The sequence below is a fragment of the Sminthopsis crassicaudata genome, chromosome 1, assembly GCF_048593235.1.
Source record: "Sminthopsis crassicaudata isolate SCR6 chromosome 1, ASM4859323v1, whole genome shotgun sequence".
In the NCBI taxonomy this organism is placed as follows: Eukaryota; Metazoa; Chordata; class Mammalia; order Dasyuromorphia; family Dasyuridae; genus Sminthopsis; species Sminthopsis crassicaudata.
Genome location: NC_133617.1, coordinates 646,663,782 through 646,685,956, shown reverse-complemented (window position 1 = coordinate 646,685,956; position 22,175 = coordinate 646,663,782). Strand labels below are relative to the sequence as shown.

General features: G+C 34.2%; 1 protein-coding gene across 5 annotated transcripts in view; it reads left to right on the top strand.

Annotated features, from left to right (window-relative positions):
• The window catches only part of TTC39B (tetratricopeptide repeat domain 39B), a 116,194-nt gene extending 96,460 nt beyond the window's left edge, over positions 1-19,734 (top strand). For all 5 annotated transcript variants that reach the window (XM_074282931.1, XM_074282930.1, XM_074282933.1 and 2 more), the window contains 3 exons: positions 2,993-3,110; positions 9,975-10,091; positions 13,159-19,734. In XM_074282931.1, the coding sequence (XP_074139032.1) occupies positions 2,993-3,110; positions 9,975-10,091; positions 13,159-13,255 (332 nt within the window). In that variant the 3' untranslated portion in view covers positions 13,256-19,734. The remainder of the gene's footprint in view (positions 1-2,992; positions 3,111-9,974; positions 10,092-13,158) is intronic.
• Positions 19,735-22,175: the final 2,441 nt, after the last annotated feature.

Below are 22,175 nucleotides of genomic sequence, written 5' to 3'. Positions count from 1 at the left end.
ACTCAGTTTGATAACATTACCACATGCCATAGAGGTTACCTGAGTTAGAAAAGGAAGTCTTTTGTTTTCCTTTGTTACTTCTCATATAAATAAATAAATAAATATTTTTAAATTATAGTTTTTATTTACCAGATATATGCTTAGGTAATTTTTCAGCATTGACAATTGCTAAACTTTTTGTCCCAATTTTTCCCCTCCTTCCCCCCAACCCCCTCCCCCAGATGGCAGGTTGACCAATACATGTTACATATATTAAAGTATAAATTAAATGTATACATGTCCAAACAGTTATTTTGCTACAAAAAGAATCGGAATTTGAAATAGTATATAATTAGCCTATGAAGGAAATAAAAAATGCAGGCAGACAAAAATAGAGGGACTGGGAATTCTATGTAGTGGCTCATAGTCATCTCCCAGAGTTCTTTCGCTGGGTATAGCTGGTTCAATTCATTACTGCTCTATTGGAATTGATTTGGTTCATCTCATTGTTGAAGAGGGCTTCGTCCATCAGAATTGATCATCATATAGTGTTGTTGTTGAAGTATATAATCTCTTGGTCCTGCTCATTTCACTCAGCATCAGTTCATGTAAGTCTCTCCAGTCCTTTCTGAACTCATCCTGTTGGTCATTTCTTACAGAACAATAATATTCCATAATATTCATATTCCACAATTTATTCAGCCATTCTCCAATTGATGGGCATCCACTCAGTTTCCAGTTTCTGGCCACTACAAAGAAGGCTGCCACAAACATTCTTGCACATACAGGTCTCTTTTCCTTCTTTAAGATCTCTTTGGGATATAAGCCCAGTAGTAACACTGGGTCAAAGGGTAACTTTTTGAGCATGGGTTTCTCATATTTTTCATTTGCTACAACTATTTTATACTTTTAAAATAAATTTATTTACTTATTTTTTTTTTTGGTGAGGCAATTGGGATTAAATGATTTGCCCAGGGTCTCACAGCCAGCAAGTGTTAAATGTCGTAGGTCGGATTTGAACTCAGGTCCTTCTGACTTCAGGGCTAATGCTCTATCCATTGCCTCTAAAAATGAATTTTTTTATACAAATTATAATCCCATTTTGTGATACTGATATCCACTGATATAGTGTGCTGGTAGTACAATGGATAGAGCATTAGGCCTGGATTCAGGAAGAGCTGAGTTCAAATTTTGCTTCAGACACTTTTGCTATGTGACCTTGTGTAAGTAAATCTGATTTGCCTCAGTTTTTCATCTATAAAATGAGCTAGAGAAGGAAATGGCAGACTGCTCCAATATCTTTGCCAAGAAAATCCTAAACGAGGTCACAGGTTGGACATGATTGAAAAATGACTGAATAACAACAAAATGACCTTTAGTTGAATATAATGCCAGTGTTGGTCTATCTCGTAATTATTTTCTGACTGACTTCCCCAAATACCTGGTCCATTAGCAATTTGTTCTTAAGCATCAGTAGTAAATGTTTTCTAATCTTAGAGATTATTTGGTATAGTGGGGGAAAAATTGCATTTGGAATCAGATGATCTGAGTTTAAAACCTGACTGCTAATGTGACTATGAAAAAAATCACTTACCTAGATACAGTTTTCTCATCTGTAAAATTTCCTAAGGGTCTTTCTTTTTAACTCTGAGTTCCGTGATGTCATGATGTCATGATTTATGTTTTGAATTAAATAACTATTATGTTTGTCACACAGTTGTGCAAGCTGAAGAGAAAGAATTATTTTCGTAAGAATTTTGGACAAATGGGATAACTGAGCCATTAAAAAAATAATCTCTGCTCTTATATTAAAAATCAGAGGAAGGCCTGTGTTTCCTAATGATATGCTTTGAATGTTTCTTCTACTCATTTACTTGATGAAATCCATCTTTTAATGTCCATACCAGCTTTGATAGCACTACTGATAAAATGTTATCATAACTCTTGACAGCATGAAATAATATAGAAGTCATACAGTTGAGGGAAGAGAACATTGGATTTGAGGTTGGAAGACTTCAGAAAGCATCCTGGCTATGCTGATTATTTTGTCTAACCTTTAGCACAAATCACTTCCCCTCTCTGATTCTAAGTTTTTTTATCTATAAAATATGTGAGTTAAATTAAGTGATTTCTAGGATCTTTTCCAACTTTTGATTTTAGGATACTAAAATTTATTTAAGGTGAAGGTTCTTTAATCATAACAACAACAATAATAAATATTTATATATTGCTTTTATGCCTTACTAAGTAGTAAAATCAATTTTCACTAAAGATAAATCTTCTTTAAAAGAGAAAGGAAAGTCTTAATATTTTTAGTCAAGGAGCCAGGAGTTTGATTGAATCCTAAAATGTCTTTCATCTGCCTTAGCACTGTTTTGTCTAATTTTATTTGGTAGTTCTTTTTCAAAAAGAATGGAACCTAGGAGAATTGATAATGAGTTGTAAACATGATGATCTGAAGAGGGTATTTTACTTCCTGAATTTTTAATGGGTATGAAGCCATCTGTCTCTCCATATGTGTGTGTTACCCTCTCCTCCCGTTGCAGCCAACACTGTTATGAGGCACAACAACAATCTAAGACAGCCCCCTTGTTATTGCTCTGCTTCTGATAGACTTCCTGGAGCCTTTTTCTTAGATCTCCAGGCATTGTACCCCTTCTGATTCCCCAGCATTGCATTTGAGCCCTTGAAATTTGGGATGCAGGTGTCTCAAATCCCTTTTAAAGAAGATAGAATTTAAATTCTTGATAAAATAAACTCAAAAGTGCTAATGCAGAAGGTATAACATCCTGTAAGAACAAACATTTGTTTTTGCAATATGATTGACATTCTCTCCAGGAGTATTATAAGTACTGTCATGAGAGAAACGGCATAAGTTTTCATAATTAGAAATGACAAACATTTCCTATAATTTTAAGCAGGCCCTTTATTAGAAATTTCACAAATTGACAGCTCTAACTTTTGATTTTAACTTGAATTTTAATACTTTTTGTTTTTCCATTTCTGTTTTAAGAGTGCAGTGATTACTTCACGGATGACCAGTGTTTGGTGCAGTTACTGAAAGGTCTCTGTCTGAAGCACTTAGGACGACTCTTACAAGCTGAACTGTGTTTCAATCAGGTTATTCAAAGGTAAAATAAAAAGCCATACAAATACATCCTGTTGTTTTTTTGAGAACTGCTCTGAGAGATGAATGTACTCTGACCTCTTATTACTATCTTTTTGCTTTTTGATAATTCAAATTGATGGCCTGTTGTGTTTGTTTAATTTTCTTAAGAACCTTCATATTGGTTGGATTTCAGTTTGAATTTTCCTTAATGGCTTGAATTTACTTGAAAATATCCATGAATACTTTAGTGTAGGTTTTTCTCCTCCTTATGCCAGATTAAATTCCATCCTTACATGTTTTAATATACAGTTTCTCACTTCTCCAAAAAAAAAAAAAAGAAAATATTTCTTTAGAGCTATTCAGTATTCAGGGTATATGTATTTCCAAACTTAGTTAGGGTTAGTTTTTGGATAATGGACACTTAAGTGGAGGTATTCTGCCTTTGATATTGAAAGTTTACATTTGGATAGTTAATTTCTGACCTACTTCAGTAATATATTTCCAGACTAGATTAGAACTCCAGGTAACAAATTTCTACAGCATCTGCTTATTTTTTTGTAGGACATTTTCATCTTCTTCGAAAAGGAATATTTTTTCTATTAATATGGATAAGTTTGTTGACAATTTCCTAGATCTCACTTATCTCTATGCCTAAGTCTCTTCACTAATGGCCACTTTATTCCATTGCCATTTTTTACTGAGAATCAAGAATCAAAAGGGGGGCAGCTGGATAGAGCACTAGCCCTGAAGTTAGGAGGGTCTCAGTTCAAATCTGGGCTCAGATACTTAACACTTCCTGGCTATGTTACCCTGGGAAAGTCACTTAACCCCAATTGTCCCAGTTGTCCCAGCCAAAAAAAAAAAAAAAAAGAAAAGGGAATATTCCTTTTCATTCTAACTATAGCATACTGTCTCCACATAATGAGAGGAAGAAAGAGTGTAGAAAGGGGAGCACATTCTTTCTGACTGAAGATCTATAGTATGTAGATGTAGAATTTGTCGGAAAGAAACAGGATTCTTTGTTCATTACTTATTATGGGCTAGAACTCTCAACTTGAAACAAAAGATTCTTACAAGGTACTAAGTCAGTGGAATTGATAAAGACAATAGTTATCTGATTTAGCACAGTTCAGTATGATTGATTTAATCCTACAAGGAGATGTTATGGGTCAGAACTTGAAACAAGGTTGTGTGGAATTGAGGAGACAATGGTTAAATCTAGTTTAGCATTGATTTAATCCTACAACAAATAATGTTTCCTAGTTATGTAATGATTGGTGTGTACTCAATATGGAGCATATAAGGGAGAAGCTCTCAGGGCCAGAAAGGACAAGTGCACTAGAAGCTTTCAGAGGCTGAGACAGATTCATCCCATCGTCCACCTTTGTGGTGGCTGTAGGCTGAAGAACAAGCCCTTGGACTTAGATTCATTCACTTCATCTCATACCACCTTAGTGGCAGGCTCTCCTCCTTCGCTTCTCCACTGAAACCAAGATTCTGGAAGGCCCCCAGAAAACTAGCTGAGCCCCAGGTGAAGGAGATAAGACTTTGAAGGGGACAATAAGGATTTGGACTTGAACCTCTGGCTACTCCTGTGGTGATTACTGAACTGAAATAAAGGCTACCTCCAGAGACCCCAAGAAAATCTCAACAGAGAACATTACATTTTAGAGAGTATATTACAATTACTGTCCTTTTAGGTATTTTAATTCTGATGGACAAAGGGTAAAACACAATTCTGTTTTAAAATCTTAGAATCTGATATTTATTTGAGCTCAGAATTGTTTTGAGAAGTGACAGTTGTTTGGATGAGATCTGTTTCATGTGGTCATAGACTTTCAGACACTTAAGGAATGTCCATATTAAATTCATTTTGGATAGGATTGGTAAAATATGATAGAAAAGGAATAATAGGCAAATATAGCTCTTTTTTCTTTGCCTTGGATTTAACCAATATTAGTAGATACTTTGTATCTATCAAATGAATGGGCAGGCAAATGATATAAGTGATACTGATATCAGGCCTTTGTATCGAAAGGCTTATCTTCATTATTTCAAATCTGGCTTTAGATACAAGCTTTGTGATCCTGGAGGAGCCACTTTATCCTGTGTGCCTTGGTTTCCTCATCTGTCACGTGAGTTAGAGAAGGAAATGGCAACCCCCTCCAGAATCTTTGGAAAGAAATCCCTTGTTGGGTCATGAAGGTCATTGGAACATGACTGAGAACGGTTCAGCACCATCACCCCTCTATCCCAGATATAGGAGACTGTGCTTAGTCCTAGGGACACAAAAATAGGAACAAGAGTGGTCCTTGCTCTCCAGGAGCTCATACAGGGACACATGAGTGGGAGTGAGCATTCCTTACTGTAGGGGAGGATGAGCATCACAGAAGGGTTCCTGGCGGAGGAGGGACTTGAGCTATGCCTTGGAGAAGAGGCTTCAGTGAGGTTAGGCCAGGGCCTCTAGATTTGGGAAATGGCTTTAACTGAGGCATAGAAATGGCAGATGGGATTCCAAGATTGGGAGACAGCTTGTGGCCTGTTCGACAGGAACATCAGTGATGGGCGACGGGTCAGGAAGTATAGGTTGGGGTCAGAATGCTGATGACTTTACATGCTAAATGCTGGATTCCATTTTATTCCAGAAAATCAGGAAAGTATGGAAGAATTTTGAAAAGGGAAGCGTCATAGAGCAGAGCCTTACCTATACTTTTTTGGTGTTTCTGTGAAGGATGGTTTAGAGAGGGGAGAAACTGGAATTGGGGGACTTAATTTAGAGGATTTTGTAGTTGTTTAGATGCAGTGCTGAATTTTGCTGTAGTCCAAGTTAGTGAGAAGAATCTGAACTAAAATATCAGCATGAATTAAAAGAAAAGGATGAAAGAGATGTAGTCAGGAATAAGAAAATACGACTTGCTGGCTGATGATAAATATAGAATTCCATTTTGGGCTTGTTGATTAGTTGCCTATAGAACATCCATCCAATCAGCGATATCCATTAAGAAATTGGCAGTATGATAGTGTAATTTATAGGAATGATATTAGAGAGGGGAGTCATTAGGTAAGAAGAGATAATAAATGTGAGAGAGGGAATGATTGAAAGGGCAAACTTCAGGAGATAATGAAGGGGAGAAGGGTGGAAATGAATTCAACTAGGAGAGATTGGCCTTTGCAAGGAAAAGAGCTACCTCTTCTTCAATGACTGGACCAAAGGAAGAGAGAATGAGAAATAATTTTGAGAATTTTTAGATATAGCATAGGAAAGAAGAGGGTAAAAGTCTAAGAGGGAAGAAGCAGGGAATAATCTTGAGTGAGGGGATTTAGTGAAGAGGTTTGGAATAGTTGATGTGAGTTATGTGATAATCAGAAGGATATATAAAATACTGCTGTGCAATAGTGGGGATCTAATTAAGAATATATGGCATAAATCTGATGGATGTATCTGGCCCAGATGTATACCAAAGACATGAGTAGCAGTAGAACAAGGGAGCATGGATATGGCTGAACTCATTACTGTGGGGCTAAAACAAAAACTGAGTCCAGAAGAAAGAAGGATGATATTTTGGGAAGTACAGAAAAATTGTGATGAAGATGGTTAGTAGATTTAGGAAAGATTGTGGCAGAGAAACAGCAACTAGGAAGGTTTGATCAGAAAAAAGAACTTCAGAATTCAGGTTTTTCGAGTTTGCATAGTTACTGATGGCAAAGGCGAGTTCTGAGATATGAACTAGTGTAGTTGAGATAGAATGAAAGTGCAGATCTTAGGAACTAATAAAGTTGAAGAATTAAGTGGCCTGGGTAATTTAGGGAGACATCACAAGAGTATTGAAGTCCCTCGGTATAAGATTAGGGGTTGGAAGAGAAAGGAAGACTGTGAGCCAAGCACCAAACTCATGAAAGATAGGGGAATAACTTGGGGCTCTTAGAGGTCTTTCAAGATAGGGTCTCTGTTTCCTTTTTGTCCTTGCATCACCATCACCTGACATTGGCATTTCATAAATGTTTGCTGAATTGAACTGGTAGATAAATACCATCAGGCTTGAGGTAGGGGGATATGGTGGGATATGATGAACTTCAGAGAAGGTAGGGCTTCTGAATAATGTCAGTGGGAGGGTCTCAGAGTGGCATTGAAAAGAAAGGTGTGGATATCTGTTCTTTTCCTTATGCTCTGTGCATTAGAGAGAACTTGTATCCAGGACTAGACAATGTGTTTTCTAGGTTTGAGAGCACATAATGGGAGAGGAGAAAACGGAGCAAGAAAGGAACTAGGATGGGACAGAGCTGATGTTTATGAGAATACTACATCTGGGGGAAGAATGGACCTTTTACTTCCATGTATAGTGATTCACAGAGAACTTAGAGTGGGGCAGAGAGAGTGCTGACCATAGGCCAGAATATTTACTTGTCTCTTCATTTTCCCACCCTCATTTCCTGGGATGGCTAGGGCAGAAGGAATTGAAAAAAACTACTTCAGCAATAAGGATGGATTAGTACTTGTTTTTTTTGTCTCATGCCGAGATGCTGGTATATAGAATAGATCCAAAAGACTCCTTTGTGTACAACATGTAATTGGCTCTTGGTTGAGTCTGATTTTAGGCCATGTTCTGGCCCTGGATAAAGTCCTGCTAACAAGAGGTTCTACTGTTTGGGCCCTTCGTGATTTCTGGGACTTTAAGTGTTGCTTTTTTCCCAGATTTTGGTGAGACTGGAACACTAAGTGTACCCTCCATTGTATCAGTAGATTCCAGGATGAGGAGGCCTAATTTACTCCCTTCGGGGACTCTGGACTGGATAATTAACAGTCAGGTTCCACTGAGGAGGACCCAAGTAGGAGTAGATGCTGGGACAGGAATCTTAGGACCATGATAGCAATCCTAGTCATTTTCTTGCCATTCTCTTATGTTATGCTGCCATTTCTCATAATGTGATTAATGTGCTGTGCTTTGCCTGTGCATCTTCTGCCCATCAATTGGGAATAGCTGGACAAGTTTTGGTATATGAATGTAATGGAATACTATTGAGCTGTAAGAAAGGATGAAGAGGATGGTTTTAGAAAATCCTGGGAAGACGTAAATGAACTCAAGCAAAATGAAATGAGAAACAGAACAATTTATACAATAATAGCAGTAGAAAGATTTAGGAGCTCAAAAACTTAGAACCTTAATCAGATGCTTGGGGCACTGAGAAGTTACATGTTTTGCCAAGGATCACACATCTAACCTGCCAGAGGTATGTCTACCTTGAGTGCCAACTTTATCCATTGTAAACTATCTCACTTTTGTATCTGCCATTATTAAGGCAGCTGCTCCAACTGAAAGTTGTAGTTTAGAGCTCTCTCGGGCATCCCAAAAGTCTTAGTGCACTTTGAAGCTATTAAACCTTAAAACTACACCACTTTTGAAGTACCCATATAAGCTGACTCCTAGGAGGAGAAAATTTGTCCATGTATTCTAGAGAACTTCTCATTAGCTCATCACAACAAATTTTATTTGCTTCTCTTTTTTCTTGTGTGGCACAATAATTGCATAAATATGTATGCATATGTTGTATTTAACATATATTACTACCATGCTTAACATATATTGGATTACTTGCCAATCTAGACGAGGGTATGGGGGAAGAAGGATAAATTGAAACACAGGGTTTTGGAAGGGCTAATGTTGAAGAATTGTCCATGCATATGTTTCAAAAAATAAAAAGGTTTAATAAAAACAAACAAGAAAATCTAAAAAAACAAAAACAAAAAAACAAAATGAACTTTCCTCTCCTTCCCCCCATTTCCCTAGATGGCAAGTAATCCAATATATATTAAACATGTTAAAATATATGTTAAATCCAACATATGTAAATATAATTATACAATTATCTTGCTGCACAAGAAAAATCAGATCAGAAAGTAAATGAATAAGAAAACAAAATGCAAGCGAACAACATCAAAAAGAGTGAGAATATTATGTTGTGATCCACACTCAGTTTTTATAGTCCTCTTTCTGGGTGTAGATGACTTTCTTCATCACAAGATCATTGAAACTGGTCTCAATCATCTCATTGTTGGAAAGAGGAGTGAACTTTTAGGAAAAAAAGCTTCAGTATTAAAATATAAGTGTGATTTCAGTTGCCTTCTTTGGGTGGCAGTAGTGCTTTTTCTATCTAGTAGAGAATTGAGGCACTGGTTAAAATTGTTTCTGAAGAGGCAAAAAGCTTCAGAGTTTTATATGGATATATGAATTGTTTGAAAGAATGAAAATGTAAAAAATAAAACTCTGATAGAAGTGCTTAAAATGAGATCTGGCATCCATATAAAGATAAGAATTGTGAGCCTACATTAGGAATCAGTATTAGATGCTATAAAAAAGTAAATGTTAGAATTGGGAATTTTAAAACCAAAATATTTTAGGGAAATAGATTGAAATGTATATTGCCTTTTTGATTGCATAGTCTAATATCTGAAAGAAATGAGCTTTTCTTTGTAATCTGTTCATCATTGCTAGATTGTTGGGAACAGATACTGCCTTTCTCAATTGGCTTATTTTTGCCAAATACAGCAAAGTAAGTTTTGATCCCTGAAATCATCTTTAAGGGTTAAAAGAAAGCCTTTTCCTAATACCTCTTATGTTTTTATTCAAAATGGAAATTTGTATTGCTGGAATAAACCTTGAAGCTACATATATACATACCTGCAATAATGTTTTGCCTAAAATAAAAACACAATAAAATTTTTTTTCATTGAAAATGTTTTCTTCTATGTGTCATTATATGTCAATTTAAAAAACATATTTGCTCATAAAATAGGCTTTTTTATCTGTTTTAGTGAAGGGTGAATAAAATATTGGTATATGTATAATCTCTTCCATTGTCAAAACTAACTAATTTATTTTATTTCTAGTGAGAAACAACTAAAATTTGATCACTACCTTGTGCCATTTACTCTGTATGAACTGGGACTTTTATATCAACTACAAGGAGATACAGAAAAGGCCTTACGAATAATAGAAACTGCAAAGTAAGTTGTGCTAAGCTTTTCACATTGCTAATTGGAGAGTCACTGGACAGGTGTTTATTTGAAGCATTCCAAGATTATTGCATTTTAAAGTGATTTTTCTCTAAACATTTCTGTGGGTACTCCTCTCTTTTTATCATCATATTCTTCCTTAAATCTTAAGTTATTTACATATATGCCATATCCCCTTTTCTCCTCAATCATTGTCAAGTGTTTTTGCTTCGTGAGAATGAGGAACTAGATTGTTTTTCAAGCATGTTCTCTATCTTATATGTATTTGACTTGAAGGGAACTCTCATTACTATCAGCATCAAGTGCTTGAACTCAACAAAATCCCAGAAATATACAAGGTTGGATCATGATTGCTGCTACAGTTGGCTTTTATGTATGCTTCTATTTTCACTGGATCTTCTTTCTATACTAATACTTAAGTATATCCCAGTTTTGAGTATGCTGAGAAGGATGGTGAAATGAACCGGATGTCTACACCAACTTTCCCTCTTTGTAACTTCCTCCACTCCAAACTACATCTTGTCATTATTCTACTTGCACAATTGATTTTTTAAAATCAAATTGAAAGGTTTTTTGCATCACTTTACTAAATTTAATCATATAAAATTTATCCCACTGTTCCAGGATATTAGGATTTCTTACAATCCAGATCCTAACATTTACTGTATTTGCTATTATTTCCAGTTGTCTGTTATTCACAAATTTGATAAGCATGCCAGTTATGTCTTCATCCCAAGGATTGATAAAAATGTTAAGACCAATAAGAGTGTTAGTGGGCTATTACTTGAAGACATATCAACAGATAGTAGTTATCAGTCCAAATTAATTGACGTTTTTTTACAGTTATTTAGCCAGCTATGAATTTACTGATTATTCTAATATTCAGCCTAGATCTGTCTGACTTAAATTCAGATATGACAGTTATATTGCCAAATATTTATTTGCTAGATCAAGTTATCAGGTATTGCAGCTTGCCTGTAAAGTAGTAAGGATGTGTCTTAGAAAGGTACAGTGTCTGAGACCAGATTTGAACTCTGGTCCTCCTGAATTCAGGGCTGGTGCTCTATCCACTGCGCCACCTAGCTGCCCCCATCTTTTTTATAGACAAGAAAACTGAATCCCAATTAAATTCAGTAGTCATTTAAGCACCTACTAGTCACCTAGGCACTGAGGAGTACAAAGACAAAAAGGAAACAATCTTCTGAATGACATGAATTCTCTTGGAACATTGTTACCTCAAAGCAGTAAATGATTTACTCTTGGTTGCATAGCTAGTTAATGACAGCTTGGACCAAGGTCTAGTATTCTTGAATTCAAGTGCAGAGTTCTTTCATATATACCACAATGACCCCCTCCTCCCAAACAGCTTCATGCCTCTTTTGTCTTTCATTTTCTTCTTCATAATTTTTGTTTTTGTTTTTCCAATTGGAAGATCATTTCCCCACACTTCAACCACACAGCACAAACATTTATCAAGTGGATACTCTATTCAGGGCAGAGTATATATGTCTTGCCACTTAGGTAGAAGTGAAGTATGAACTGCCTTTTCATTTTTTCATTGATATTTCTTAATATCATCCCTCTTAAGTAGTGACATAGATAATAGGAGAACACTTTACTTGCTAAAGTTCCTCCTTTGCTCAGAGTGCTGGGTAGGGGAAGAGTGAGAAATATCACTGAGAGGGCTGAGGGGGAAGTGCTTGATGGCCATTACCAATGTGGGCTGATGGAGAAGGTCTCTTGGAAAATTTGGCTTTGGAAGCAAGCCTGAAAAGTTCAGTAGCCAAGAAAAGGAAGGGTGAACGCTCCAGATATATGACAGAGAGGGTTCATGGAGCCTCCAATTTCCCTGGAGAATATGTGGAAGAGAGTAATATGAGACAGGAAAGGGAGGGTGGTGGCAGATTGTGAAAGCTTTTAAATGACAAAGAAGAGAATTAGCTCTTTCCTCAGGGGAGTACCCATGAAGATTTTATGAGAAGTGGTATTATATTAGTAAACAAGACTACTGAATCTGGCTTATATGAAGGATGAATTAGTGAGATGGGCTCCAGGTAGTAAAGTCATAGGTTGGGACCTAAATTAGGTGATTTGTAAGATCCCTTCCAGTCTGAAGTTATGATAATTTTGAAGGAAGAGCTGTTATGATCAGGAACAATAGAATTATTGGCTGGGGTATTTGAAAATATTCCCTCCTTTTCCTGCCTCTTGATATGACTGAGTACAAATTTCTCTTTCACCCCTTTTTGATGACTCTTAGCTAGTTAAAGGAGAAGAATGAGAGCACCTAAAATAATAGCTGAGGTTATTTGTTGTATTCTGAGAGTTAGAGTAGAATTTCTTGGTGACAGTAACTGGTTTCCCCCCCCCCCTTTTTTTTTGTTTGTTTATTTTTATGCTAAAGGCCTACTGTTAAGACATTTCCCATAGAAGGCACTTAGCAAAAATGTGCTGAATTCAGATGAATTTGGAATTGTTGTTCAGTTGTTTCAATCTTGTTTGATTCTTCATGACTCCATTCGGGTTTTTCTTGGCAAAGATAGTAAAATGATTTATCATTTCCTTTGCCAGCTTATTTTACAGATAAGGAAACTGAGGCATACAGGATTGAGGGACTTACTGAGGATCACACAAGCAGAATTATTGTTTACATTATTTTCTTTCTGAGGCCAGATTTGAATTCTGAAGATTTGAATTTTGAAGACAAGTCTTCCTAACTCCAGGCTCAGCACTCTATCCACTTTATCACACAGCTACCTGAATTTTGAATATAGTCTATCATTTCTTAAAATACAGTTTTCTTAATTCTAACCATACTGATTTGTGTCAATTTAATGTTGATTTGTTTATTTTGATCCTGTGATGTTTAAAAAAGAACTAGTCTGCCCTAGATTTTTCCATTTAAATTAGGAATAGTTTGACACAGTTGTTTGATACAGTTTAGGAATAGTTTATGTATTTAGTGTTCATGAAAGATAACCCAAATTCAAAAAGAAAGCTAGTCAGAGTTTGAAAGGCTTTAATTTCCTGTTGACAGTTTGTTCTTATTGCCTTTTAGAACCAACTACAAAGATTACTCCATGGAGTCCAGACTGCACTTTAGGATCCACGCAGCACTCAGCAGTTTGAAAGGCTCTCCTGCTTCTACTCCTTGATGGAAGCCACATGGGTGGAAGAGTTTTCTAAACTGGCAGGAGCTTCTCCTCTAGAGAAATCCTTGTATTAAAATCAATAAGTGATCATGTACATGAGAGAGAAGGAAAAAGCAAATTGATTTTATTATCAATATTTTCTTTCATCTATCTCTGTTTTGATGTTGTCTTCTTGTTTTCCATGTTTTCCTATGGAATTTAGTCATAGCTTTGTCCAGTCCATTATTGGAAAGTCTTTATTTTGTCTCACAAGAAGTTTAATGTTAAATTTGAATTAAGGTATGTGGGAGGGGGTTATTTTAAGACTTTCGCCTGCAATAAAGTCTACTTTAGATGACTTTTTTTCCTATGTGCAGATTGGTGTCATTGAAGTAGCAGGATGAAATCTTATGATCCTGGATTATAACTAGAGGATTCAGGAGAGGCTGTATTTCTGTACTTTGATATTTCACATGCTTTGGATTCCAGAGCTGAATCTCTAGTCAGCCAGTTAGTCTCCATGAGCATTTCATAACCTGATAGTTTCCTTTTCATACAAAAGTAGAAATAATCTTCATGCAGAAATACAAAATTTTTTATAGATATACACTCTTCTGAAGAATATGGTACAAAACTAGCAAAGGACAGGAACAGTTGTTGCATTGATTTTGCAGGCTTAAAGGCACCTTCACTTGAACTGAAACCAGGGTATTGCCTTTTTCTTTCGTCTGATAAGAGGAAGCAACCAATTTTTTTTGAAGAGGGAGAGATGTTGGCCTTTTCTTGAATTTATTGAAATCATTTGTATTTCCCAGATCATGTCTGTATGTCTTTCTAATGAGAAAAAAAGGCCATGAAGTTTCTAGGCATTCAGTAGTGAGAAAGGAAGGCCTGAAAGTACAAGTCTTGGTTTTTTTCCTCCTCAGGAAGTAAAGCACAATTAACATTGTTTGTAGTATAATTTTATTTAAATAGTTCATTATGTTTTGGTAATCAAGTATCTTACTTTATCAGCTCTTACTGCTCTTAATTTTTTTTAAAGTTCTGCTTTATACATTAGTAATACAAAAGTAACAGTACTTTATTTAAAATTAAAGCCATGGCACACTTAAATTAATAATCATTTTTTTGGTTGTTTTTAAAATACATAAGACATGAAATAAAAATTGCTGATATTATAATACATAAGAAATGGAATTTCAAATATTTGAAAATTACTCCTTAAAATATATCATATTTCATAATTGGCATCACATTTTTTTGAAGAGAAGGGGTAATTCTGACTTAGGACCAAATACCAGCTATTAATAGTCACATTAGGGAAGGTCAGGTAGTTCATGTATGTAGCAGAATTCTTTTATTCATATTTATATGAGGTATCATTTGTTACTTTAAGTAAAATAGTATGCCCTTTTTTGGTATGGTATTGGCACATGATTATTAGCTGGTCCAAATGGTCCTTTTATGAATTGTAAAACATGAAAACCCAAACATGTTATACTGCTTCATGGAACTAATCAAGTTAAATATATTGTCTTAGTATTTACCATTTTGTTCATTCAAAAAATATGTACTTAATATCTCCAAATTAGAATAGACAATAAGACATGTAGGGAACAGAAATCTTCTAGTTATTAACTCATGTTCAGCATGTACATGATATTTAATAGGGACATTTAAAATACTATATTGATAAATTTTCATTAGTCTACTAATGTAATGAATGCACTTGCTCTAAAAATATATATCTAATTATAGAAAAAAGAAATTCAGAAAAAGAGTTTTTAAAATTGATCTGTGCAAGTAGCTTGGAAAAGTGCAGTAAATCCAAAATTTTACATGTTTAAAGCTACTTTTCCTGGATGGCATCATTTAAAACAAAACTCTGGGGCCTTGCTTGGAATTGTTTTGGTTAAATTATTTTAAACTGAGCATCCTTCTTCATTATTTACAGGCAGTATTTAGAACTGCATAGTCAATAAAATATATTTTTTTAAAAAAGGTAAACAGCCTTGTAGAAAACAATGGTTAAATTCTACATTGTAGTTTTTAGAAACTTTTATTTCTAAATTGCCAACCACATTTAAAATATCTTCCATTCCAAAATTTCATAGTAATTGGTGTTTATATATTTACTGTCAGCTTTTATTTTCTAAAATGCTAAGCAATATAGATAAATCTGCCAGAACTAACTTTAGAGGCCTTAATATGGTTCATTCATTCAGTCTTTAAGTATTTCTTAATCACCAACTTTTTATAAGGTACTCTCTTTTAGACATGAATTTCTTCCAATAGTAATGTCTATCCTATTGTTTCTCCTTACTCACAACCATTTATTCTTCAAATCCAGCAGTCTAGTTTCCATTTCTGTTACTTGACTGAAACTATTATCTTAGTGGTCAACAATGAATTTCATAACTACCAAATCCAATGGCCTTTTCTCCATCTTCATTCTCCTTTACACTTTTGCAACTTTTGACATTGTTGACTACCTCTCCTTAAAACTTTTTCCTTTCTCCTCTTCAGTGACACTGTACACTCATAGTTTTCTCCCTACCTCTCTGACCATTATTTTCTCTTTCATAGACTCTTCCTTTTCCTATTTCTTAAATATAGGAATTCTTTAAGACTACCCTTGGTCCTCTTCACTCTGTGTAGAGTCTCTCCTTTGGGATTCTCTTTCACTTCTCTGACTGTCACTATAATTAGTATTGTGTAAATGACTATATATTCAGGTTGATCTTTTAACTATCTCTACTGCATACCTTGGCTCATACTGCAGGTAGAACTTCTAATTTATGTCTAAAATTACTTTCCTATCTTGTTTGAATCTGAATTTCCTCTCTTCATTTCTGTTCATTATCTCCCTACAACTCAAACTTAAAATTTAGTTATTTCTTTAACCCTTCCCTTTTCCCTTCATATTGAATAATTTCTTACACCCTCTCAGCTGGTAAAATTAACTCACACATCTCTCCCTTCGTTCCCATTATATTTACCCCAGTTCAATCTCATCTATATCTTGTTTAGATTATTGCTCTGATATTCTTACTTGGCTCCTTGTCTCTAATTTCTCTTTAAACCAAACTATTCTTCATAATGGGATGTCCCAGAGTGTTCTTTCTAAAGCACAGTTCTGATCATGTTGTCTCTCTCCTACTTAGAAGCCATCATTGGGTTCCCACTGTGTCCTGAATAAAGTGCAGACTCCTTATCCTGATATTCTAGAGAGTCCACAAGTTCGAGCTATCTTTTCAGCCTTATTTCACATATTTGATGTTTTTTCTTGTTGTTCAAACCATCCTAGTCTTTGCCTTTGACTCCCTTATAGAGATGCTGGGAGTAAAGTATTTTATATATACCTTAAAGCACCATATGAATGTAAATTTGTGTGTGTTTTGTATGTGTGTACCATCTACTATGCCTTTCCTTCCCTCTAAAACTCTGTTCTCTACCTGTTAAAAGCCTACCTATCCTCAAAACCCAGATCAAATTCTACTTCAAAGAAAGAAGTTCAAGTTCTACTTATCCTTCATATCTTGCATTGCTCTTTGTTAGTATTTTATTTCTTGTATTTTATTCATTTTTGTGTAAGTCTTCCTGATTAAACTGCGAGCTCCTTGAAGGTAGGGACTCATGCTTTCCTATCTTTGTAACCCCCAAGATCTTTATTAGTGGTTTGAACACAGCAAGAACATAATAAATGAGTATGTTGAATTGAATATCAACCCCCTCTTTTATTTACAGTGTGACTTACTGAATCCTCTTATTGATCATACTGTATTTGTAATGAGAGCCATGTTGGTCAAGACTTGTGATTATATAGTATGCTTTATCAGGATATTTGAGAACTTGAATGATACCTAACATACCTTCTTTTTTTTGGTGACAGGGCAGCAGAATGATAACAGTCTCTAAATAGAGATATAAATAAGTTCTATTCTGTTAAATATTTTGACAGGGAAACTGTCTAGTAATACTTGACAATTAATGAAAAATATCCATATTAATTCAATTTTCACATTCCTAATCTTGTATGTTTTTTGTGGGTCTAGCAATCTTTAGTTAGTTGTGATTTTTAAACTTTTTTTTATTTTAGAAGTTATCTTCTGACAGTTATGTTATGGTTCATATAGTAGTCACAATTGTTCATTTTTGAAGCACTGTATACTTTTTACTTTTCAAATTAATTTCTTGATGTCTGTTATATGCATACAAGTTGATGATTTTACTCATTGGTATAAAATAATTTCTTTCTGACAAAATTTGAGGTTGTTTTGAAATTATGCTCATTAATTTATCCTTGAATTTACTACCTCTATTTGCTGTTTATTCTAGGTGAAAGTCTAGTAAGGTTACAATTTATTCTCATGGTACCTGATAATACTTAATACTTCATGAAAACCTGAAAGAGCATTTAAGACATCTAATTACTGCCCCTGGTTTTGGACAGAATTTAGTATAATATTTCTTAGAGTACTGTTTACTTCTATTTCAGTACTGTTCTCATAGCCCAGTGGTGTCAAACTCAAGGAGAAATGGGCCTACTATACTATCATAAGGATTTCTGGAGGTCTCATATTGACTTAAAACACATTAACATTTTCTGTATTGTATTTTTATTTTACTATTTCCCAGTTACATTTTAATCTGATTCCATGATAATCTGCTGCACTGAGTGTTTGACATCTCTGCTCTGTAATTTATTATGTAAGATTACTAGATGTTTCCCATTTTTTGGTACTATGTACATTTTGCTTCAGACTGTATTTGTATTGCTTACTTTTTATTTCTTAAGTTGTGTCCTGTACTTGTATGTTTTCCATTTGTTTTTTCTTTCTTATTCCCAGTTTATAAATGTCACTGACCAATTGTAAATTCACTCTTGGGATCTTTATTTGTAGCCTCATTTTTTGTGGGTTAGGGGAAATTTCTTTTTCTTTATGGCAAGTTTTTGGCCAGTTGGGAATAGGAAGTAAAAAAAAAAATGCACCAACTAAACCATGTAAATTGGAATTTCACTATAATATAATCTGTGTTGTGGAGATCAACATAACCAGCCTTTACCTAGAAACCCTTCGTTGAAGTTCAGTTACCAGAACTGCTAAATGGATGTCATTATAACCTACCTGTCCCTGTTCACCATAATTTAACTTGTTGCATAGGGCTATTGTTCTAGGGTTTTCAGAGTATTTAAATGTCTTCTAAACAGTTTTCAATTGCTTATGACCATCATGTTTATGACTTGTTAGCCCAAACCACTCACTAATATTAATGAGCTAGGATTATAAACTTTAGTTAACTTCTCTACCTTTTACAGAGGAAGAAACCGAGTCCTAAAAAAGGGAAAGGGAATTGAGTAAAATGTCTGGTAGTTAGTAGCAAATAAGTGGAATTTAAATGTGGGTCCTGTCACTCTTAAGCCCGTGTTGTTTCCATCAAAGCATGCTGTCATCTACAGATTAGTTATGGAATTCATTTGCCTTACTTGTGAAATGGAGTTATTAGCTCTAAGTGATACAATGGAAGGATCAAGAAGTGTAGAGTCTTTTCACCTCTGGACTTCTTTTTTATTCATCTTTCAAAGAAGGTTAGGTAAAATGGTCTCTAAGAATCTTATTTAAACAAAAGCATTTCATTCAATAGATTTTTGGGGAAAAGTTTTACTTGGTTAATTTTAGATTTTCAGCATTTCAGTGACAATATTTCATAGTTTTTCTGCAAAATATTTATACAGTAGTCAAACTAGAATATAATTTGATGGGCTGTTTATTTAAATATAAATTTTCTGCCTTTTGCTTTTCTTCATTATTAGACTTTGTGCTTGTGTGTGGGAACTAAATGTTTTTCACAGATATTATTTAGAATGTGTCTTTTCCTCTTTGACATATCAACATGCAAAAAGTAAATAGACCAACATCTAATTCTGATCTTTAAAAAATGTTAAGTTCTACTCCCATTTTATTTTCCCAAATTTCATATACAATTTCATTATAGTGTCTGTTTAGACTAAGACATGCATATCAAACCATTCTTCATGTCTGCTCCTACAACCACCAAAAAAAAGATGGGAATGGAGAGGGAAGGGAAATAACTTTCAGTACATTTGCCTTTCGATTTTTGTAGACAAAGTCTAATTTTTTAGGATTAGGATTTATTATTATCTTCCTATAGATAGAGAGCTGTGAGAAAAGTACGTCATAAATTCCTGGGTTGTGTAGAAATGTGAGCAATTATTCTTTGTTTTAAATTACTGGATGAAAGATTGAGAGAGAATGATTTGTAATAATTTGGAATATGGAAAATAACTTCTGTTTACTATTATTTAATTCACAGAGACATAGTAAAAAACTGTCTTTTGAACTCTAGAGATTTTGAAATCCATGTAAATACTTTTTGCTAATAATAGAGGCCTGGACATCTGAATCAGAGCTCATCTGATCTCTTTAATTCTCTTATGGGCTATTCTTGTTTTTCTGTAGTAGTAAATAAACCATTGAACATATGATCACTGCTGATTTGTTGGACAGAGATGGGTTTGTCTTTGTCTAAGTTGACTATATAGACCTATCTCAGAGTAAGGTCTGAGGAATTCTAATAGGTCTTTTCATTGTGTTTACAATCTGCAAATTTGCTTCTATTTCACAGAATAACACTTAACAGGCTTGTTTATCAGAAAAATCAAAGCAGCGGGCTTATTGTATTTAGATTTTAAAGAATGCTTATAAATTGTATACTTTAGTATAAATCAGAATTTTAATGCCAAGCTTTATTAAGTTTTTCTTAATACATAAGTTTGCCTTTTCCGATACAGTTATTAGACATACCTCACTTGAAATATGAGAGCTTGAGAAAGTTTGATGTCTCCTCAAGAGCTATTCATTCACTACTCCTCGGTAGTTATTAGTAAATTTTCTTAAATTAATAGCAGAATATTTTCTAAAAGTATATGTTCTAGAGATGGAAGAATTAAATCTTGAGAATATTTGGAAAATTTAACATTAGATAGTTTAATATTTAAGACAAAGTTATGTTGTCCTTTGAAATGCAAGAAATTTTGCCTAAATTGAATGTAATGAGATAATCTTTGGAAGTAATGTAGACATTATACTTAAAACTAAAAAAAAATTCTTGAATGGAGTCAAATGTCCAGGTAGCGATAATTTTGGTTCAATAGATTTAGAAAAATGTATATTATGATACGATTTTTTCTTGATGATTTATTCTTTGTGGCTGTCAGATACTTTTTACTTATCAGTATGTTTCTTTAAGAAACTGATTTACATGAAAAGAGATTATGGCATATGTAATATTTTAATATTGTACAACTCTAAATATTTAGAGGCTTCAGGGAGCTGTTCAGTCCTCTGTACAAATAAAATTTTTAGTAAGAAAGTTCATATGAATGTTTCACTGATCTGTGCTGTCCAGAAAAATCAGTTAATTTCTAACAATATGCTGTATTCTTTCAAAGTTTTAGGTGATATTTTTATATTTAGGTTTATTTTTTGTACAATTTTCCCCCTTTCTTTGACAGATGGTATCCCAGCCCCTTAATGAATACCAAATGATTCACTTGTATGCCAGTGTTTTGAATCTTCATTTGCTAATGCTCATAGAACACTTTGAGACTTCTGGATGTTTGCTAGAATCCATTTAGAGGCAAAACTCAAAACTTATAAGCGAAAAGTATTATTTTGTTAACTGCAATTCATTTTCAGAGTAAAATTATTTTTTCAGTTATTTTTGTAGTATCTTTCTTTACCTGGGAAACTCTGACTTGCTTTTTTTTTTTAAAAGCACATTTTAAATATTTCATGAATTGGTTATTTGTTTTTATTCTTGGCTTTTTTATTTAAACCAGTGTTCTATCTTGATGTTGAGAGATTTTTGAGAGTACTGTCAAGCCATGTATTTTTATTCTTTGCTGTTGCATTCTCTGAATTAATATACTAAAATATAAATCTAGATTATGGAATAAAGAATCCATGTGACTGCATGGAGTTTATATAACAGGCTGCTGTATTAACTTAGTTCTTTGCTGATGAATCATTAAAGTCACATGGATGCACTTTATAATGAAATGTTATGTTAGACAAATGTCAATATCTTATCCTTCCCACGCTCCTCCTCTTCTCTCTCCTGTTTCTCTGAACCCCAAAGATTACAGTTTTGCTGAGCAAAATAAATTAAGGCATTGAAGATGTGTGAGTTCTTTGGAAGACAACTGTGAGTGTAAATGACTAACATCCTTTATTGATGAAATAAGAGAGGAATCCAGTTACCAAAAAAAAATTACAGATATGAAAATTTTCTATGTCTTTAATCCAGAAAAGAAAAATATGAATCTCAGATATTTTTTTAATATTTAAAGTTAATATATTTCCCGTGAGTATTCTTTTTAAGTCTATATTCTTCTCAGAGTATTTTGTGTTTCATGTTCTATGTTATTTGTAAGCAGACACTTATATAGGCTCAGACCTTTAAGATGAACACAATAGTTTCCTGTGGTTTGATTTTTAACACTGAGATATCATACAAATCTGTATTTTTAAAACATCTAATAAACCATCTCATCTCCGAACTTGCTTTTAACTTTTTATTTCTGTTTTGGTATTACGGGTTGAAATTTCTAGAAGTCCACTCTGGTTTTTAGATATTTTCTTCATTTTCAGTCTCACAGGCCATTTGGCTGCATTATGACTTTCCATCAAGCACATCACAGGGAGAGGGATGCATTGGAAACAATTCATTGGAGTGAACTGATCTGGGTTCAAATATTAGTCCTGCTACCTATTTCTTATGTGACCATAGGGCAAAACACAGATTCATAGCTAAGGTAAATTTGACTTAACACCCTAAATCACTGTTTTCTCATCTGTAAAATGAAGGGGATTATTAGATTAGGGGTTAGGCCTCTAGGTGCCTTACAATTCTACATCTA